The 22,509-nt window shown below is 37.3% G+C and overlaps 1 protein-coding gene across 1 annotated transcript; it reads right to left on the bottom strand.

The window, feature by feature from the left end:
* Positions 1-577: 577 nt before the first annotated feature.
* On the bottom strand, positions 578-21,019 carry PNLIP (pancreatic lipase). Its single transcript, XM_032281756.1, has 13 exons — positions 20,995-21,019; positions 20,815-20,860; positions 19,396-19,550; positions 18,608-18,730; positions 16,478-16,612; positions 13,901-14,012; positions 12,451-12,570; positions 12,241-12,360; positions 11,637-11,755; positions 8,934-9,063; positions 7,678-7,786; positions 6,576-6,740; positions 578-699 (listed from the first exon to the last, which is right to left on the bottom strand). The coding sequence occupies exons 2-13, from the start codon at positions 20,858-20,860 to the stop codon at positions 636-638; spliced, it is 1,398 nt and encodes a 465-aa protein (XP_032137647.1). The 5' UTR covers positions 20,995-21,019; the 3' UTR covers positions 578-635.
* Between the last annotated feature and the right edge of the window lie 1,490 nt (positions 21,020-22,509).

Here is a 22,509-nt window from a genome sequence, read left to right as displayed (position 1 = left end):
TGAATGTTCATTGCAGCACAGTTTACAATAGCAAAGACCTGGAACCAACCCAAATGCCCATCGATGATAGACTGGACAGGGAAAATGTGGCACATATACCCCATGGAATATTATGCAGCCATCAAATATGATGAGTTTGTGTCCTTAAATCCACTAGTACCTGATTTGGGGGAGCTCCATGTAGAGCAGGTAGACCTGTTAATGAGCATTGGACCCATCTAGTCCCCATCTCCTTGTGTGTCATTTCCCCTGGGATGTCTGATTAGGAGCAGACACAGAACTTAAAGATTATGGAAAAAGTGGCAATTGTGAGTCTTTCCATGTGAGCCTACCAAGAGGGGATCATTTTGGATATGGAAGACTGCCTTAAGTGACCAGAATGGCATCAGTAATATTAATAATGAGCATAATGATAGTACCATGTAAACAAATTCCTAAGGTCAAATATGCAGCAAAATTCAACAGTCATTGGTGGTTCTTTTGACCAACTCCAAATTTTGGATTTTAGTCACTTTATCCAACAAATTCATTTGGAACAATGGAAGTTTTGAACAAAAAAAAAAAAAACAGGCATGTATTGCATCACCACTAGATTTTATTAGAAGTCAATTCACTGGTCAAATAACAGCAGTCTCCTAACACGGTTTGAGCGTGAGAAGAACATCCTCCCTGACGGTTTCTAAACTACAGAAGTTGAACCTGTGGAGAGAAAACAACACAAAGTCACCTTCTCTTCCTGGCACACATCTGGAGTCTTGACAATGAGGACAATCTCTGCCCCCAGCCTCCCAGTGTGAGTGAAGGGCACGCCCTGTGCTGGAGACCAGACAATGGCTGAGGGAAGATCTCTTCTACATAAAGTACTGAATTCTCCTTTCCAGTGTTATTTTCTGGTTGTGCAATAGCAGAGAGAAATAGACACCCCAAAGAAAAAGAAAGACTAATTTGTCATGAGCAGTCACTGAACACTTAGTCCATGTCAACAAATGCAACTGAGGAAGGGCAGAGTCACCGTCATGAGAAATCAGCTCATTGTATAAAATCCAATTCCTGGTGTTACAGTGGCTAGCCATTATTTTAATTCAGTCTTTCTTTGAATTGAAATGACTAATTTTTCTCATTAAGATTGAACAATATGCCTTCTTTTCCTGTGTGCATCAAAAAAAAGAAAATAAAGGAAGGAAAGAAGGAAGGAAGAAAGGAAGGAAGGAAAGGAGGGAAAGAAGGAGGAAGGAAGGAGAAAGAAGAAAGAAAGAGAGACAGAAAGAAAAACAAAGAAACAGAAAAAGAAAGAAAGAGAAAGAAAGAAAAGACTAAACAATACTTATGATGCTTTGGAATATTTTTCTTTAATAAAATACCTTAGCATATGTAAACTATCAGGCACAGAAAAAAGTGATCAGAAAATATTTTTTTCCTTTCATGTTCACTTCCTCAATGATAGCCTCACAAATAGGAAATTAAAGGTTAAAACTGTTATCTATAAAGGATGCATGAAATGAAAGGCACCAATATTTATATATGATTAAAGGTGAACTGAATTTGTTTTGCAGGAGTTAAGAATTTTGTAGAGTCAAACTTCCTGCATAGAAATTCAGGAATGGTACCTTCATTTAATTATCTATAAAATAAAATAAGGATAATAAAACTATCTACCTCATAGGATATACATTTTTACTTTAACAGCTTTATTGAGCTTTAATTTACCTGGAATAAACTGTTTATATTTAAATCGATACATTTTCACACACACACACACAGCACACATACACCTCTGAAACCATCACCAAAATCAAAGTTATAAATATATCTATCATCCCCCCAATTTTCTTTCTTCCCCTTTATAATTGCTTCTTCTCGTTCCCTCCAATAATCACTCCTCCTAGGCAACCACTACTCTGCTTTTGCTATAGAGTATTTTGAATTGTCTAGAATTTTATATAAATGGAATCTAAGGTGTATGTACTCTTGTCTAGCTTGTCATTCAGTATAACTATCTGGAGATTCATCCATATTGTTGTGTGTACCACTAATTCATTCCTTGTTACTGCTGAGTAGTATTCCATTGTACGGACAGGCCTTAGTTTGTTTATCCATTCCTCTGTTGGTAGACATTTGGATTGTTTCTAGTTTTTGGTTATTACAATAAAAGCTGCTATAGGCTGGGTGTGGTGGCTCATGCATGTAATCGCAGCACTCTGGGAGGCTGAAGTGGGTAGATTACCTGAGATCAGGAGTTCAAGACCAGCCTGACCAACCTGATGAAACCCTGTCTCTACTAAAAATACAAAAATTAGCAGGGCATGGTGGTGCATGCCTGTAATCCCAGCTACTGGCGAGGTGGAGGCAGGAGAATCACCTGAACCCAGGAGACAGAGGTTGCAGTCAGTCGAGATTGTGCCACTGCACTCCAGCCTGGAGGACAGAGCAAGACTCTGTTTCAAAAATAAAAGCTGCTATAAATATTCATGTACAAATCTTTTGTATAATCATATGTGTTCTTGCTTCATGGGTAAATATCTAACACCGAAATCACTGACTCAGCTAAATGTATGCTTGGGTTTTTAAAAAACTGTTAAACTGCTCTCCAAAGTAGTTATATCATTTTTATATTCCCATCAGCACTGTATGATAGCCCTTAACAATAGCTGAAATTATCAATCTTAATTTTGGCCATTTAAATAGGTTTACCGTGCTATCTTATTCTGTTCTTAATTTACATTTTTCTAAGGATTAACAGTGTATTATTTTCTGTTCTTTCATGTAGTGAAATCTATTTGTGTTTTTATACTTAAAGTGCATTTCAGGCTGGGCACAGTCACTCACACCTGTAATCTCAGCACTTTGGAAGGTCCAGGCAGGTGAATCTCATGAGGTCAGTTTGAGAGTAGCCTAGCCAAGACGGTGAAGCCCTGCTAATACTAGAACTATAAAAATTAGCTGGGAGTGGTGGTGCATGCCTGTAATCCCAGCTGCATGGGAGGCTGAGGCTGGAGAATCACTTGAACCCAGGAGGCAGAGGTTGCAGTGAACCAAGATTGTGCCACTGCACCCCAGCCTGGGTGACAGAGCAAGACTCCATCTCTAAATAAATAAATAAAGTGCATTCATGTAGCTAGAATACAATTGGATACTGAGTTTTAAAAAATATGGTGGGATAAGTTTTGTCATCTAATTGTGGTATTTAGACCATTTCCACTTTATACGATTGTTTATATGGTTAGGTATAAGTCTATTGTCTTTCTATTGTTTTCCATTTATCTTCTATATTCTTTGTTCTCTTTTAGCTCTTTTCATGCTCGATTTTGGATTATATTTTATTCCATTTTATCTCCTTGGTTGCTTTATTTGCTATTATCCTTTGTTCCAATATTTTAGTGGTTGTTTCATTATTTTAGAATTTATAGCACATATTTTAACTTATCACATCTTACCTTCAAGAGAGAATATACCAATTCATAAATGGTGTAAGAACTTCCAATAGTATATTTTCAGCTCCCTCCTGCCCTTTATGCACTGTTTTTTTACTTATACATGTATACTTTCCAAAATACTGTCATTATTTTTTAAAGTCATTTTTTTCAAAGAGAATTTAGTAGTAAGAATTAAAAATATGTATTCATCATGTATTTCCTATTTCCTGTGTTCTTAATTTCTTTTAGTGAATTCTTTTCTAGCTGGTATCATTTTCCTCTGCCTGAAGGCCTGCCTTTAACATTTCTTTCAGTGCTAACCTGCTGGTGAAGAATTTTTTTAGTTTTAAAAGTCTTTATTTCATCTTTGTCTTTGAAAGATATTTATGGGTATACATTCTGGATTAACAGTTTTTTCCTTTCAGTACTCAAAGATGTTGTCTCACTGTCTCCTGGTGTGCATTGTTCCTGATTAGAAATTTGCTGTAATTTTTTTTCTTTACTCTTCTAATGTGTCATTTTTCTCTGACTACTTTCAATATTTTGTCTTTATAATTGGGTTTGAACATTTTTTTATTTGTGTAAATTTAAGGGAACAAGTGAAGTTTTGTTAGATTGATATACTGTATAGTTATAAAACCTAGGTTTTTAGTGTAATCACCTGAATAATGTATGTTCTACCTAGTTTTGAGCATTTTGATTTTTATGTGTGTTGATGCTGTTTTCTTCATGTTTCTTGTGATTTTCTTTGATCTGCTGGTTTATAGTTTTCACCATGTTTGAAAGCTTTTGGGGTGCTTCTTCACATATATTTTTTATAGTTTTCTGTCCCTTCTTTGTTAGGGTCTTCAAAGACAAATGAATAGGCTTTATTGTTGTTGTCCCACAGATCACTGATATTGTTTTAAAATTATTTTTAAGACTCTTTTTTCTCTATTTCATTTTGGAAAGTTTATGTCTTCAAGGTCATTAACCTTGTCTTCTGTAATGTCTAATCTACCGTTAGTTATATTCAGTGCATTTATTGTTTGTGACACTGTATTTTTCATCTCTAGAAACTCAATGTGGGACTTTTTCTATATAGGTCGAGCATCCCAAATCCAAAAATAAAAAATCCATTGTTGAGTTACTTCTCTCAGGAAAGGAAACCAAACATTGTGTGTTCTCACTGATAATGTGGGAGCTAAGCTATGAGGACAAAAACGCATAAAAATGATACAACAGACTTTGGGGACTTGGGGGGAGGAATGAGAGGGGGATGAGGGATAAACAACTACAAATAGGGTGCAGTGTATATATGGTTGAGGGTGCACCAGGATCTCGCAAATCACCACTAAAGAGTTTATTCATGTAACCAAATGCAAACTGTACCCCAATAACTTATGGAAAAATAAAATAAAATAAAATAAATTTTAAAAATCCCAAATGCTCTGAAATATGAAACTTTTGATTGTCAACATGACACTCAAAGGAAATGTTTATTGGAACATTTCAGATTTTGGATTTTTTTTTTTTTTTTATTTTTGGATGCTCAACTGGTACATATAATGCAACCATTCCTAAAGTCCAAAGAAATTCAAAATCTGAACCACTTCTGATCTCAAGCGTTTTGGATGAGAAACATTCAAACTGTATATGCCATGCCTTTACTGACCTTTTAAGCAAATAGAATACAGGTCGAAGAACTGTTTTAATTTTCTTCTCTGGTATTGTAACATCTGTGTCAGTTTTGGTTTGGTGTCGATTGATTATTCTCATTATAGGCTGTATTGTTCTGCTTCTTTATATACCTGGGAATCCCTGAGTCAAAGTCAGATACTGTGGATTTTAGATTTTTAGGTGTTTGATAATTCTGGATCTTTATAAATATTCTTGACCTTTTTGTTCTGTAATGCAGCTATTTGGAGACAGTTTCTCTACAGATCTTGCTCAATGTAGGTAAATTATTTTCCATTATAAAGCAAGACCTTCTAAAATACTCTACCCTGTGTCCTTTGCATTATAAACTTTTCCAGTCTGCTTGGTGGAAACAAGCACCATTCCCAGTCCTGCAAGAGCATGGGGACTGTTTTCTCTAATCCATCAAATGGATATATGAATGACCTCCAACTGGTTTGTTCTCATGTATGTGCCAATCAGTACCTTGATGAATATTCAGGGGGGCTTTTCATATCTCTGGGATTTTTCCTCAGCAACTCCTCCTCTCTGGTGTGCTGTCCTAGGACATCTACTTCCCTGGATCTTCTGATTTTTAGCTCTGATTCTTTAACTTAAGGAGTCCACTGAACTCTGCCTGGATTTCTCCTCCCTGTGACACACCCTGGAAATCTCTCAGAGCAGTAAGCTAGGGCATTTGCAAGGCTCCATCTTGTCTGTTTTTGTCTCTCAGGGATCACTGTCCCTTATTGCTTGATGTTCAGTGTCTGGAAAACTGTTTTTCCATATACTTTGTTTGAATTTTTGGTTGTTTCAGTCAGGACAGTAAATCTGGGTACTGTTACTCCATCTTTGCCAGAAGCAAAGTCCCCTCATTTGGTTTTTATGAGGATGGAAAGATAGAATGACAGAAGCACAGTCCTTGCTTCAGAGTTCAGCCGAATATTCAAAAATATTTGGGCTAGTATTGGTATTGTTATGATTACCATCAGATCACTTTTTCTGGTATTCATCATCATTTGTCTCCCACACACTCCAGTCCTGGTTGAAAGCAAGGATTATCTCCTGGACCTTCATCTTCACCAAGAAGACCAGTGATTCAGAATAGCCTATTTCTATTCCTTGATACATTCACTGTATTCCTAACAACTTAAGCGGCAATTACCTGAGCCCAGGAAGTTTGGAAGACGCACACATGAAGCACTCAGATAGCACAAAGCACAGCTGCCAGAGGAAATATTCCTCTCAACTTAGAATCATGAAGCTAGATTCTCCTCCTAACATTTAATTTGTATCTGCTAACACACACTTATCTGCAAATTGACAAAAGTTGTTTCCTAAAGTTCTATACTTTTTCCTAAAGAAACAGAAGACATTAGGAAGCCACTGTGACTAGAGTGTAGGCAATCCCCTGTAGGAGGTTTAAGTTCAAGAAGGCTGTTAGTGGGAATAGAATGATAAGTACAGACTCAATATTTCACATTTCCTTGGATTTTCATTACTTACAGTTTTCCATCATTTGTCTCCACTGTGATCTTGGATGCTCCCACTCTGGGTAAAGTTGGATTGATCACATTGTTATACCAAATAAATTTAACCTTCTCCAAGTTCCCAACTTCCACATCTGAGTCAAATTCATTGGAATGAGTACTATCTGGTTTGAGCGAGCCCCTTAGGATTTAAAAAGTTAACAAAAACATACATGAGCATACATAAACGTACATATAAATGTATACATATATATTTGTATGTATGTAAATGTGTGCGTGTATATATATAAACATACTATTTATGCTTCTAAGACGAGCTTACAATGCATTTCTGGCTAAGGTGATTGGGAGTACATTTGTCATTCTAATATATTAAATAAATTCAGACACATACGCTAACTCGGTGGTAGTCCATTTGCCATGAATGTCTCATATTAGTCACCTTTACTTTAATAAAACTTCAAACATATATTAGTCACAATCCTCCCACAATTTAATAAATGATGAGAGTCTTCCATCATCTTTTCTCATCTGTTTTGTGGCCAGACTAATTAATTACTGATTATAAATCAGATTCCAATCATCAAAGCAAACATGAATGGTTTTATCAGGAAATAGCATGAAAATATTTAGAAACAGAATTCTGAGTTGTATTAGGTGCAAGGATGACACAATTTCTTCCTTTTTCTTATACATGTCAGTACTGTACTCCCAAATAGTAATGAATAGATCAACTCTTACATTGATAACATACATTATGCATGTGCAGTATTCCAATATTTAAGAAGCATTGGCCGGCTGCTGTGGCTCATGCCAGTAATCCCAGCAAATTTGGGAGGCCTAGGTGGGCAGGTCACCTGAGGTCAGGAGTTTGAGACCAGCCTGGCCAACATGGCAAAACCCTGTCTCTACTAAAAACACAAAAATTAGCCAGGTGTGGTGGTGGATGTTACTCGGGAGGCTAAGGCAGGAGAATTGCTTGAACCCTAGAGGCAGATGTTGTAGTGAACCAAGATTACGCCACTACCCTCCAGCCTGGGTGACAGAGCGAGACTCACACACACACACACACACACACACACACACACACACGAAGCATGGAGTAATATTTTACTCACTTGAAAACTTCATATTGCTTAGAGTTTCCTTGACTTCCAAACAAAGAAACTAGTATGTGTCCTGTAACCTTACTTCCAGACAGTGTGACAGATACTTTATACCTCCAACCTGCAAGGGAGAAAAATTACAAAATGTCAGTTTGCAGAGAAAAACCACTAAAAACAATTTAATTTGGATTCCATTACTGCTGAGTTTTGAATAATTTATTTATAATGTGTTTGTATATATGTGTGTGTTAGTAATTTTCTAATGAAATAGTCATAGATATTCCTTTATATGTGTTAGGGGATAGGCATTAGGTTGTAGGGGCTTTGCAGAATTCTTTCAAAGTTAAGACAGACAGACTTTTTTCAAGCCAAGAGACTAAGGAATACATTTAGTTTTCATTTTCCAACCTAACAATTTATTCTTGAAAGTTATAAGAACTTTGTGTTACAAAGTAGTTATAAAATTGTGAACTGTAACATTTTTTCTGTTTATTTTCATAGAAAATAAATTAAATTTCACTCCAAATTTTAGAGTACTGCCATCTTTTTGTGCACATATCTACATTTATTTTCAAAATTCTATAATTTAACTTTTCATTGCCTTTGGGAATGCATTAATTTATGAAAACCAAAAGCCTGTTTTCTTGGTACTAGCGAATAGTTTGCCATTTAGAGATAGTCTGAGCCAAATTGGGGAGGAGATAAAATTTGTTGTTAGTATTTTGAAAAATTGGTAACCCCATTGACTCTCATCCAAATAATTTTCTTCCTCTGTTACTCAAAAAAGAAACCCAGATCCTGTTCCCATTCCTACCACTCATCGATCCTCTAATTCCCATCACCCATGGAGCCTACAGTCCTAAGCATCTCTTAAATCTGTCAACGTCTTTCCATTCCCACAACATCCGCCATCTCTCTCTCCTAGATTACTTTTCTGCCTTTACAAAAATCTCAGAATTATATTCAGTGAAAATTTTTACTGAATATAAGGAGGCTGGAACAGGGAAAGCCTTCTGAATTCAGCACCAGAATCAAATGTGAAGAATGTGAAGAAACTTATTTTTGCAGCATTAAGAGTTCAGACCCCAAACTCTGTTCTGCCACCCTAATTGGCTGTAATTACCTTGAACATAGCATTAAGCATTTTTCCACATTGCAGAGGGGTTGTTTAAAGGTTTTGATAGAAAAGCAAGTATGCACATATTCAGTGGACATAATAATAAACTATATAGCAATAAGAATATAAGATAAAGAAAATAGAAACTTACGTGCAAAATTACTGGCATCACCAGTGTTTAGATAAAATTTTTGTCCCACATTATTTGTCTTCCCAATAAATCTATCAGCATAGTGACCCATCTGTGGGCAGCCTCCACTTGGACAGGGGAAGCACTTGTTCTAGTGAAAACAAACAAATGATGAATGAGGGTGCCCTGTCTTTTAATTCAGTACCCTATTTTCTACATGTTGTTGCCATTCAAGTATTCTAAAGCCAGTTCTGCTCTGATGGTAAATGGGGACTTTAATAGTGTCTCAGCAGCAAAAATTAACAATGGATTTCATTATTCACAACAGTAACTCACCAACTTCACTGTTAAAGAACATAATACTATAAAAATCTTACAATGAGCCAAGCGCAGTGGCTCATGCCTATAATCTCAGCACTTTGGGAGGCTGAGGTGGGTGGATCATCTGAGGCCAGGAGTTCAAGACCAGCCTGACCAACATGGTGAAACCCTGTCTCTACTAAAAATACAAAACTTATCTGGGCATGGTGTTGGACACCTGTAATCCCAGCTACTTGGGAAGCTGAGGCAGGAGAATTGCTTGAACCCAGGAGGCTGAGGTTGCATTTAAGCCTTGGGCAACAAAAAGAGACTCTGTCTCAAAAAAAAAAAAAAAAATCATACAATGAGAGAATATGTGTGTGTGTGTGTGTGTGTGTGTGTGTGTGTGTGTGTCCATCTTCTATTTTTTGCCTTTTGTCTAATTTGCTCCTAAGACATTCACCTACCTACAGCTAGAATTTATTTTAGAAAGATTGCATAAGTAAAACAGAGGTTATAATCAGTTTCTGATAAACAAAATAGGATTTATTTGAACAACAGGCTCAAAAGTCAGGCTTTTTTCAATTCCTTTAGCTCATATTTAGCATATCAACATCTGGAAGATTCGGATGAGAATTCGATGTGAAGAGAAAATGCCCAGGCTGGCCTAAGGCTTACTGTGAGGCTGGTATCTGGAGAAGATATATTAATATAGGAAAATACCCCTTATTTCTGGACCAAGGACTTATGGGAAAAAGAGACGTAGAGGGAGGAACCAAGTAGGCAGGAGAAGTGTCCCAATTCCTACTAAGAGGAGCAAGGCTATTCTATAGTAAAGGCAAGTGGTGGACTCCTAGCACAATGCACCATATTATGGGCTCCCCACAGTCCCAGGGTTGGCATGCAACAAAATCCAGGTGTTACCAAGGCAGCCAGGAAGAAATGGCCAAAGTTCCCTGAGGGCATTGCTAGAGCCAGAAGAATAGACAAGCCCAAGACTTCATCTCTAAATCCAGCAGTGTACCCCTCAGTAGAACAGACAAGGTTATTACCCAGAGTCCAAAGGAGCCCAAAGACTTTGCACCCATGGATTCCCAATTCATTTTCTCTGCTGAACACTCACCAACCACCACCATCAAATCACCTGGCCCCAGCACTCACTTGGAGAGAAGCTTAGAAGGCAGGGCAAAGGTGAAGAAATCTGCGAGACTGAGATTTTTTCTTATACAAGTGCTGAGTATCATTTAAAAGAATTGTTTATACCATTGAATTAGACTAAGTTTTAACTGGATGGAACCTGAGGCTTTTGTACTTTCTTCTTTATTTTTTTTTTTCTATTACTTATTGTTGGGTATTGGGGAAGAAGATAAAAATAAAGTTAAAGAAAGAGGAGGGCTCTTCTGTCTTATTGTATATGGAAGCTGTAGTGTGAATAATATACGTACTCCCTCTCCCATAAAGCTAACCTTTACTGAATGCTATTATATTTTTTGCTCTGGGCTAAGCAAATAACATATGTATTTTTATTAAGTCCTCTCACCAATATGTTGAGTTTACCATTATTATTTACATTTATAGATGAATAAAATTCCTTAGAGAAGTGTTTTGCCCAAAGATATTCAGCTATTTAATGGTGAAATCAGGATTTGCGTCCTCTCTTTTAATCACTAAGGTATATATCCTGGGTAATTTTGACTTCACCTGGCACATTTGTCACTGAAAATTTTCTTATTAAATCCATAGGTTTCAAATTTTGATTGCAAAAATTTATGGTGCAAAGAAAAGTCAATTTTATAAAAAAAAATCCAGACAATAGAGATGTCATGTTTGAGATTACATATGAAGAATTCAACTAAGAGCAAACCACCATGACACACATTACTTGTGTAACAGACCTATACCTTATGCACCTGTATCATGGAACTTCAAGTAAAATTAAATAAATAAATAAATAAATAAATAAATAAATCAGCCAAGATATCAAGAGAATGTCAAACAAGATGAAAATTCGGAAAAAAATCTTGTCAATTATGAAATTGCACAGATGTCCACATCTATAATTATATATTAATAGTTTAACAGGTTAGCATTTAAGAAAAATTTTCCATGTTCATCAGCATCCTCAGCTTTCCATAGACTAGCTACTTTTTTTTGTTTGGGGTTATTTCTAAAAAAAGTTTGAACATTTACTCAATATATACAAAAGTAATACAAATGAAAATAAACAAAGGACATTTCCATTTACAAGCTCATTTCTATAAAGTACTCTGATTTATGACTATTTAAATACATATATATAATTAAAGGCATGTGTAAGTACAAAAGTATAAACATTCATTGAATGATGTCACATATAGGAAACCACACCAGTCATGAGAAGTGACATTCACAAAATTCTTTATGTGGAAGGTGGAGTCTGCTTACCGCAGAGAAGACACTGTAAGACGCACAGGGGAATCCAGCAAAGCCATCAGGGTTGACGATGCTATCACTGTAATATTTGTAGCTTCTTAAGTGATTGCAGGCCACAAAGTCTCGAGTCCCTTTGTATCAAACATAATTACCCATCAAGGACAGATTTCATTTTTCCAGTTTAACGTCATATTCAGAATATAGCGGTTGAGTAGATTTCTCTAATTAGTGTGAGCTCACGCAGGTCACAGAACAAAGTCATTGATATAGTATATTTATGATTTGTGATGTAACTAGAAGTTGAATACTGTTTAAGATTATAATAGGTAATACCATAATTAAATGAAAGGTTTAAAGTACTGTAGAAGAAAAAGATCGGCTTAAATAAATAAAAGCTCATTCCCTGAATTAGGTGTCTGGAAGTTGACAAAAATACACTTGCTTTCCCAGTCCATGCCCACTTATCTCAAGGAAAGCCTACATCTCATGGACACAATTAAAAGTCTTTTGTTATATAAAATGTCAGACCTGTACAATTTCAAAGGATTTAGCAAGTTTAGCAAAACAAAACACGAGATTTCCCCCAAGAAGATCTTTGTACACACAATAGTTCTACCTTCCCAGATTCCGTCTATGTCCACAATCTGAGAGAGAATATTCTTCTGACATCCAGGCATTTCTATTCCTCCATTTGGAAAGAAATCTAGGTGGCCCACGAGTTGGCTCATTCCAAACCCTGAAGAACAATAAAAATAAATGAGGGTTTATGCTAATGTATAGACTAAGAAACTATAAAACCTTTTGGGGGACCGGTTTAGGAACTCACCCATATTGGGGATTATGGGGGCACTATCTGTGTGAATTACATCCACAAATTGGGCATCGCTGGGGTCCAATCGGACTAACTCAGGTGTGCCCTCAAAGCAAGGTTCTGCTGGGTCCAAGCCTAAAGTAAAGAGGATGTGTCATGAATTACAACAAGTCCTGAATACAGTCCTGAGTACAAGTATTGGGAGTAAAGCATGATTTATGCATGGGAAGAGATGAACAAGTCCTTTCTTACCTGATCATTTGCTGAAAGGAAATCTGCTTCTAGTTTGCTATTTGCTTTACAGTGAATTTTCCCCAAACCAAAGAATTTGCCTCTCTTTATGGATGCATAGTCACTGGGAGAGTCTTGGTCACTAGCAGCAGTTACAAGAAAAGAGCAGACTCTGGGACACACTGGACTAAAAACCACTCAGGGTAAAAGAGTCCCCATTAGACTGTGAACTCCCATAAGGGCAAGGACCTTGGCTTTCACCATCACTGAGACCAGAGGCTTGCATTGCACAGCACCCGACCAAGCAGGCCGTGGGAAAGAAATTTTTCAGACTGTGGAAAAGAAAATCCTGGGCAGAACTCCCCTACAGCAAATTAATGGATAGCCATTCCAGATTATCCCAAATTCAAATACAGCTGACATATCCCAAGGGCTAAAAAGAGAATCACCAAGTCAGAGACAAAAAGGTGGAACACAGATGGAAGAGGAAGGTGGTCCTTCCTTGAAATCATCACCTCTCAGATCCAGAATGGTAGTATCTTTCTTATAAGTTTACAGAGGTTTTAGAACCTGGGTATCCAATATGTGAGCTCACTGGTCAAATCCAGCCAGCCTCAGGTTTGTAAAATACTATTTGTTATCTCATTAGCAGCACACAGAACTGGCAGTCCAGGGCACCCTGGCCACATTTTCCCTGAAAACTCTGGGGTTATGTTTGAGGTTTAAGCTCATTAGCAATTGCTATTGAAGCAGAATATAATTAGTTATACAAATTTCAGCTCTTTGGGTTTAATTACATTTATTCTATTATTTATGATATTTATTCTATTCATGAAACTTGTCCTTTGTGAATGAGGAAATAGACACGAATAAAAACTCTGGATGTCATTCATTCACATTTTAGTCACATGCAATATAAATATGTTAAACAGAGTGCTGTAGACCAAAGACTGGTATCAATGAAGACTTTACAAAGCCTCAGAACATAATTTTTGATCATGGGGCCCAATTCAGATAATGTGAAAAGGTCAACAGTAGAATTGCACCAAATTTCCATCTTGCATTTCCTTTTAGATCACACAGAGGCTGCATTTAGTCTACTTTTGTAGCTTTCTTTCTTTCTTTTTTAAGGAGATGGGGGTCTCACTATGTTGCCCAGACTTACCTCAAACTGCTGGTCTCAAGAGATCCTCTTGCCTCAACCCCCCCGACATCTTTCACTGTTTTGACCAACCTGTGATGCGTCCAATGGTCCCATTAGTTCTCCTTCCAGCCTCCCCAGCAGCGTGGGAACCCAGGCTGTGGCCAATGATGTGCACATTGGAAGGTGAGTAACCGAACGCCGACTGTCAGAAAGAAAACTTTTCAGAATGTTTTCCAGTACAGCCGTGAGTTGCTTAACAACAGGGATATGTTATGAGAAATGCATCATCAAGCAATTTCATTGTTGTGAGAACATCATAGAGTGTATTTACATAAACCTAGATGGCACAGCCTACTACATAACTAGGCTATGTGGCACAGCCTGTTTGTTGCTCCTTGGCTAGAAATCTGTACAGCATGTGACTGTACTGTGTACTGTAGGCAATTGGAACACAATGTAACTAGTTGTGTATCCAAATATATCTAAACCTAAAAAACATACAGTATAAAAGATTTTAGGCTGGCTGTGGTGGCTTAGCTCACGCCTGCAATCTCAGCACTTTGGGAGGCTGAGGTGGGCTGATCACCTGAGATCAGGAGTTCAAGACCAGCCTGGCCAATATGGTGAAACCCCATCTCCACAAAAATTAAAAAAAATTAGCTGGGCATGGTGGTGGGTGCCTATAATCCTGGCTACCTGGAAGGCTGAGGTGGGAGAATCACTTGAACCCGGGAGGCAGAGGTCGCAGTGAGCAAAGATTACGCCATTGCACTCCAGTGTGGGTGACAAAGCAAGACTCCATCTCAAAAAGAAAAAAAGAGATTTTAAAGTGGTACACCTGTAGAGGATGCTTACCATGAATGGAGCTTGCAGGACTGGAAGTTGCTCTTGGTGAGACACCAAGCGGTGAGTGAATGTGAAGCCTAGGATGTTACTGCATGCTGCTGAAGACTTTATAAACACTACATTTGCGCTACACTAAGTTCATTTAAAAATATTTTTCTTTCTTTATGCAAGTTTTTATTTTTTTAACCTCTTAACTTTCTGTAATAACCCTTAGCTGAAAACACAAACACATTGTATCCCTGTACCAAAATATTTTATTTCTGTATATCTTGATTCTATAAGCATTTTTATATTGTTAATTTTTTTAAGTTTTCAAAATTTTTTTTAAAAACTAAGACACAAACACTTGCATTAGCCCAAGGCCTATACAGGGTTGGGATCATCAATGTCACTGTCTTCCATCTCCACCTCTTATTCCCTGGAAGGTCTTCAGGACCAATAACATGTATGAAGCTGTCATCTCCTATGATAACAGGTCTTCTTCTGGAATATTTCCTGAAGGATCTGCCTAAGGCTGTTTGACTTTTTTTTGTTTTTGAGACAGAGTCTCGCTCTGCTGCCGAGGCTGGAGTGCAATGGTACGATCTCGGCTCACTGCAACCTCTGCCTCCCAGGTTCAAGTGATTCTCCTGTCTCAGCCTCCCAAGTAGCTGGGACTACAGGCATGCGCCACCACACCCAGCTGACTTTAAGTATTTTTAGTAGAGATGGGGTTTCACCATGTTGGCCAGGCTGGTCTTGAACTCCTGACCTCATGATTCACCTGCCTTGGCCTTTCAAAGTGCTGGGATTACAGGTGTGAACCACCACGCCTGGTCTGCTTTTCCTTTTTTTAATAAGTAGAAGGAGTATACTTTAAAATAATGATAGATAGTATAGTAAATGTGTAAACCTTAATGCAATCATTTGTTATGATTATCATGTATTTTATACTGTACATAATTATATGTGGTAGACTTTTATATAACTGGCAGTGCAGTAGGTTTATTAATACCAGCATGACCACAAATCCATGAGTAATGTGTTGTGCTATGGGATCATGATAGCTATAGGCAATTGGAATTTTTCAGCTCCATTGTCATCTTATGGGACCTCCATCATATCTGAGGTCCATCATTGACCTACACATCCTTATGTGGTACATGACCGTATTGTTGAATTCATGAGAAGAGCAGAGGAAGAACCTTCAAAACTTCAGTGTCAAGAAGATACACTGCCTTTCCAAAGCACATGACTTCCATGCTTTTTTAAAATAGTTACAATGAAAAATGGAAATGGGTTTAAGTTTTAATATGGTGGAAATAGGGCTGCATATTGTTGTTTTACTATGGAGAACCCTTAATGAACACGAAGAGTTGTTACCCAGAGATGATGAAGCAAGTATTTGGATTAGAAAGTAAAAATGAAAACAATTATTTAACCATATTAAAGTAAACATTTTCTGTGGTTTCTGTTACTAAATGAGGTTAGCTTGTTATCAGTGTGCTTCTCTTAAGAAATCAAACAAAACTAGATTAATCTTAAGGTTGACATTGGTAACAACTAGTAAAATTAAAACAAATACTAGTGGAATTTATTATAAACAACTACCAATTGTTTGAATAAGTTCAATTTTAAAAAGCTAGGTTATTGACATTACGGTTTATTGATGAAACCCAAAGTTAGATTTTTAAATATTTTTCTTTGTAACCAAGGGAAACATCATATCTGAGTAGAGAAATGTCTTTATCTATGATTAAATCTTCAGGCTTTTTTCTTTTTTTGGAAAGACAATCTGGAAAACCATGTGTATAGGCTTTCATATAATCCAGGGGTAATTACCTGAAGAATTTCAACAAAATATGCCACTTCTGCTCCCACAATCCGGATGTTCTGCGAAGCTTGTGTGTATCCAGTTCGGGAGCCACTTTTCCAGTCCACACAGATACAGTTCACACTTTCCACCTGGAACAGTTTCTGGTGGAAGGGGCATAATAAACAGATAAATAATTCAGGATCTTTATTAATTACTAATGAACATATTGGAGGACTAGGATAAATTCCCTCCTTGACTGACATGTTATCATTTTAACCCCAATGCAACCCCTATAACACTTATAATCTGTTATAGATATATAATCTCTGCTAAAGTTTAATGTCATCTCCAGACTGGAGTTTTACCAGAGTGGGAACTAGATTGTTAGGATTTCTACTGTAGCAGATACAGAGACATTTAATTCAAGAAAAAAATGTATAAAAATGTGGCACAATGAGTTGCTCATTAGGTCATCTTAAATGCCGTTAAGACTACATCGTCCCTTACCTGAATGCACCCAAGGACATGTTTGCCTTGTCCGCTGGTATAGCCTGAATGTCCAGAACAAATTATGGTACACAGTACATGCTCAATAAATAGTTAATGAATGAATGAAAGCAATTTTAGGACCCCTTATATAAATACATTGAAGGTAAATAAGTTTTTCCACAATGGAAAGACTAATCAAATTTTTTGGTTGAACATGTTTTATTGTACATCACTAAAGAGTTATTAATATTTCACAATAAAACATTGCCTACCAGATGTCTACTGAAAGCCTTGTTTGATGGCAGCTAATTATGGTTTCATGGAGGTTAGTTCTGGAAGGAATTCTGTTATCTGAGTGTGTTTATATATACCCTCTTTTTTTTATTTTTCCAAAAAGAATTTGAGAATAATGGAACAATCTTAGAAATCATCTCTAACTTTTCCGTTTTCAAAAGGAAAAATCCAAAGCAGGGAAAAGATTTGCTAATCATAGTTAGCTAAGGAGAAAGTTGGGACTGGAATGTAGGATCTTTATCCTTCTATTTTAAATCACTTGTTTCTGCATCTCAAAGCAATAGTGCTGTCAAAGCCAAATCAATGCAAACAAACAAAACAAAACAAAAACAAACAAAAAACAAACAAACAGAAAACCCACAATTGCCTTTGGGATCTTAGAAATAAATGGTATAGCCATATCAAAGGAAGCTATATTACTTTTGAACTGAGAATCACATTTTTTCCTTCGCTGCTGAATAAAAATCTATTACTACCCTCCCTCCGATAATCGTCAGCTTTAAATTATTTTGGAAGGCCAGTTGTGGGTTTACTGCTTGTGTTTAAACTTGCGGAGTGTATGGACTCTAGGGTGCTCATCTATCTTCATGATCAATGTATATGTTCTGGAGTTGACTTGTTTTGAGCCACAGGCAGATGTGAAATTCTGGGCTTGGGAGGACCTTCGTGTCTTTCTCCTTGACACCTCTGAAGAAAGGTCTACTCCCTCTGTGCCACAGTAAGTCAAAGAAATTCGATGAATTCATGAATATTTGAATAAATGAAATGGACAATAATGTTCCTCAAGCACTAGTAGTTACAAGGAAAATTTATCCTATTTGATTTTCTGTCTTTTCATTCTTCTTTATGGCTGGACACATAGCCAAAGGCAAATTAAAGAAAACAGGCTAGCTGCTGTTGAAACAACAGAAGCCAAAATAAAGAAACTACACAGTTTTCCAAGTTATTGCTACCAGAGGAGATCAAAAAGTAGCAAGTAAAAATCAAAGGAAAATAATTTGTTCAGGCAAAATGAGACCTCTTAGTGTTTCAAACTAAAAACTATTGAAAAAACAGGGCCTGTGACCAGCTGGTGTGCATCAGTAAGACAGTATCTGTTGCTAAAATTTTGAAACACCTGTGTCAGCTATTAAATAACCACTGCCTATATCCACCAAATGCTTGCCAGCCTCACTGCTCTGACCATTCTAAGCCCCCTCTTCCCACCACCACCTCCTCGACCTCCCCTAGGACCTCCAGGCCCAGCAGGGGTCTGAAGATCCTCCGAGGCTGTGGACACCAGCACTTGTCTTCATTGGTTGGGACCAGTGCCTTACCAGTTGTTAATTGTCACTTTGGAAACAACCTTTCCTTGAGAGATGACCATATCTCACCATGCACATATTGGCCAGCCAGCTTTCTTCTCCCTTGTCTATGAATCCATGAATAATAAAGCGAGTTTTTCTATTTGTTTTGAAATTGGAGTCACTGATGGTTGATGGATCTGCAACAAGTTCCTGTTTAGACAGAAAAGTGTTTCATGTCGGTTTCTTACAGTAGCCAATAGAACCATTTGCACGTGGAGGGAGACAGTAAGTAGAAGAGTGCTAGGATTCAGGATCCTTGTGAATAATGATTCTGCCCTTACAACCATACTATTCACTATCATCACCATGTTGCCATTTCCCAGTCATCACAACATGTTTGCAGTTGTTCAACTTGGGATAATATGCTGTTATAACCTTGTAATGATTATAATGATCTTTTATTCACACAATGGAAGGCTTCATGTGTGTGTGCATGCGTGTGTATCTTTATATATCTATCTAATATAGATAGATATATTATTTATTTATCTAATATAGAGATACCTATATATAATATATAATGGGACATTATATAAATATATAATATTGGGAATGTTTATATACTTTACATATCTCAATATAGTCTCATATTTATAATATTTATTAAATATTATAGAGGAAGGAAAAAATAATATGAAGTTAATGAACCTTTTATAAACAATTTACATTACATAATACCCAAGCTCAGTGCCCTGAATATCTAAAAAGATGCAAATTTCACAGCCTCATTTTTTTTCTCTTAAGAACTTGAAATTCAGTATCCTTATTACATAAAACAGGTGGAACTTGGTTCAAAACACAGTGGTAGGTCTTACTTGAAAGTCCTTTGGGTTCTCATTAGTATATAGGAGGAAGCGGGTATTGACATCTTTTGGAGCCCAGGGCAATATATGAAGGGGTCTTTCCACAATTCCTGCCCATGGGGAATCATCGCTGAAGCAGCCAAGTCTTGGGTAGCAAACTTCTTTTCCTGCAGTCCCCCAGAAGGATATTAGTTTTACAAGCATGCTCTTTTTAACGATCTCTCTTCCAGTACAGAAGTTAAATTACACTGTGTGGTAGACTTTCTTCCTCTACTACTCTCAGCACCCTCCTAAGCCACACACTCACAAAACAGCTTCGAAAAACAACACACCTGTTGCAGACCGGCTGCTGTTCCTCAATTCTACCACATAGGATCACTTCACTCCCCTTGTGTCTCTGCCCAGTCCCAACATGGGACTCCTTTTAGCCTCTAAACTCACATATCTTCCTTGGGCCATAGATGCTCCAGAAAGGGACAGCCCTGTTTTCCTAAGCCTTAACTTCTTATAGCCACCATTTAGCTGTGGGCTTTAAAAGGAGAGCTTAAATTTTATGGAAAGGCCAAAACTATATATCCCTATCCTTGCTGTACTGCAGGTCATCTTCATTCCTGTGATGAAGCTGTTCACGAACAACCAAACCAAAAATCCACAGTTTAACACAACGCTAGGCCTGAATGTCACTCAACCCAAAGAAGGGTTTTCTTTTCTAAGGAGAATAAATCCAGATTAATGGTAGGAGTAAGGGTAGCAGCTGTTGTTGGGGGCTTTCTCAAAATCTTACCATGTGCCAGGTGCTGGGCTGGATGATTTACTAATCTGACCTAATCCTTACAATAATCCTAGGAGAGGGGAAATCCTACTCTCCCCATTTTGTAGACAAAGATTCTGAAGCACAGAAAAGTTAAGAATTTTGCTCAGGGTAACACAGTTGTAGGTGGTGCATATGTGTATCTTTATATATCTTTAATATATAGATACATACATCTATATAATGAAATATTATATAAATATATAATATTGGAAATGCTTATATACTTTATATATATTAAATACAGCTCCATATTTATAATATTTATTAAATGGAGCCAAGGTTCAAACTCCTAACTAGGGTTAATGTCAGGGTTGCTAGATTTAGCAAATCAAAATACAAGAAAATTTGAAATTCAGATAAATGATAATGTTTTAGTATAAATATTTATTGTTTATGGGAAATATTTGTTGTTTATCTGAAATTCAAATTTAACTGGGCATCTTCGATGTTAATTGACAGCCCTACTCCACATACCTGTGTTCTTATGCATCTCCTGTGCTTTACTCCTTGAAGGAAAGCTTCCTGTTATTACTGTGGTCTGAATCCAGCTGCCATAGCCCTCCTGACCATGTTGAACAGTGAATCTTTCCCAGTTCCACATTCATATTTTTTCTTACCTGCTACTGCTCCCAGCAGCAGTGAAAGGGTCCAGAGTAGCAGCATCTACACAAAATTAAAAACATGATTGAGTCTGGCTAAGCTTTTAAAAGATCAGCAAGTTCCAGTTCATTTAGACATCTAGGGGAAAATGGATAAATTCTTATAAATTAGGCCTGGAAAACATGTTCTCGACTCACCGTGGCAGTTCCGTCAGGTTCCACACATAACCAGATAGCAACAAAGGTCCTTTTATAGGCAAACCTTATCTTTTTGAAACCATGGAAAAACTGCATGCGAAGAAAGGGCCAAGGATATATTTCCAATTTTAATCATAGATAAACCAAGTTGACAGAGTAGGTAAATTTTCCATAGTAGTTGTGGGAAGATGAGAAAGGGGGTAGATATGTGGTTACGTAATACTCAAAATCACTTTAATTTCATTATAGTAAAAGTTCTAGTGTTTCTATCCCTTTTTAAGTTTACAATTCTCTGTGCATGTCTGCGGGCATGTGTGAAACTAAATTGTTTTCACAAATTTGGTAACAGCAGTCTTAGAAACAAATACTAACAGCCTACCAGCTCATGCCATTTTTGTATAACCTTGGCTTACCCTCAAAAACAGTGAAATAGAAGCAATCCTTCAAAAGAACTCATACCTTCTGGAAAAGCATTTGATTTGTTATTTTCATAGTCCATATAACTGATTTATTTCTCAACAATATCATGGAGGAAAGAATAAACAAGCTACGAAAAGAAATTGGAGGTATAGCCAAGAGCATAAAGGCAGAATCAGTGACCCCACTATCAGATAAAATGATGAATAAGAGAAAAAACTCTATGATTCAACTTGGAAGAAAATGGTTTAGAAAAAATAATCTGAAAGAGAATTGTTTGACTGAAAATAATGGAGATGTTTTTAGTTAATGATAGAGTGCTTACAATAAATGTTAAAAAGAGTACAATGTGATACCATAATTTTAAGACACCAGAACCTTTAAGCCTGAAAGTGTCACAGCTATAGGTTGAGTTATTGAAACTGTCAGATTTGTAGGTCAAAAGTGGTCAAAAATAATTCAATCCCCTGGAAAACTTTATAGGTACAGAGAAAAGCAACAAAATTATTGTGTACAAGGGAAGTTCAAGGAAGTTTGGCAAGGGAATTGTTAAAATAAAAACAGAAGGCACAAGGAAGGATCCGTGGATGGGAACCATGGCCAGTTCCCACCTAACTTTTCAAATATCAGCCTTTCATCCCCTCCTCAGGCAGTCTTCTCCAGCCATGGTTAAGTTGGCTCCCTTGTTCCTTCTAAGAAAGATTTTCTCTCTCCCTCCCTCTCTCTCTCTCTCTCTCTCTCTCTCTCTCTTTTGAGACGGAATCTTGCTCTGTCAGCCAGGCTGGAGGGCAGTGGTGTGATATCCTTGACTCACTGCAACCTCTGCCTCCTGGTTCAAATGATTCTCCTGCCTCAGCCTCCTGAGTGGCTGAGATTACAGGTGCATGCCATCACACCCGGCTAACTTTTGTATTTTTAGTAGAGATGGGGATTCACCATGTTGGTCAGGCTGGTCTTGAACGCCTGACCTTATGATCTGCCCACCTTGGCCTCCCAAAGTGCTGGGATTACAGGCGTGAGCCACCGCACCCAGCCAAAATCTTCACTTTAGAACTTCCCTCACTTGAGACTGATCGTTTGTAGATTATAAACTCAGAG

This window comes from Sapajus apella, unplaced genomic scaffold (genome assembly GCF_009761245.1).
Source record: "Sapajus apella isolate SASKATOON/1434 unplaced genomic scaffold, GSC_monkey_1.0 scaffold13, whole genome shotgun sequence".
Lineage (NCBI taxonomy): Eukaryota > Metazoa > Chordata > Mammalia > Primates > Cebidae > Sapajus > Sapajus apella.
Note: the sequence above shows the minus strand (reverse complement) of the source record. Positions and strands in the feature narration are given on the sequence as shown.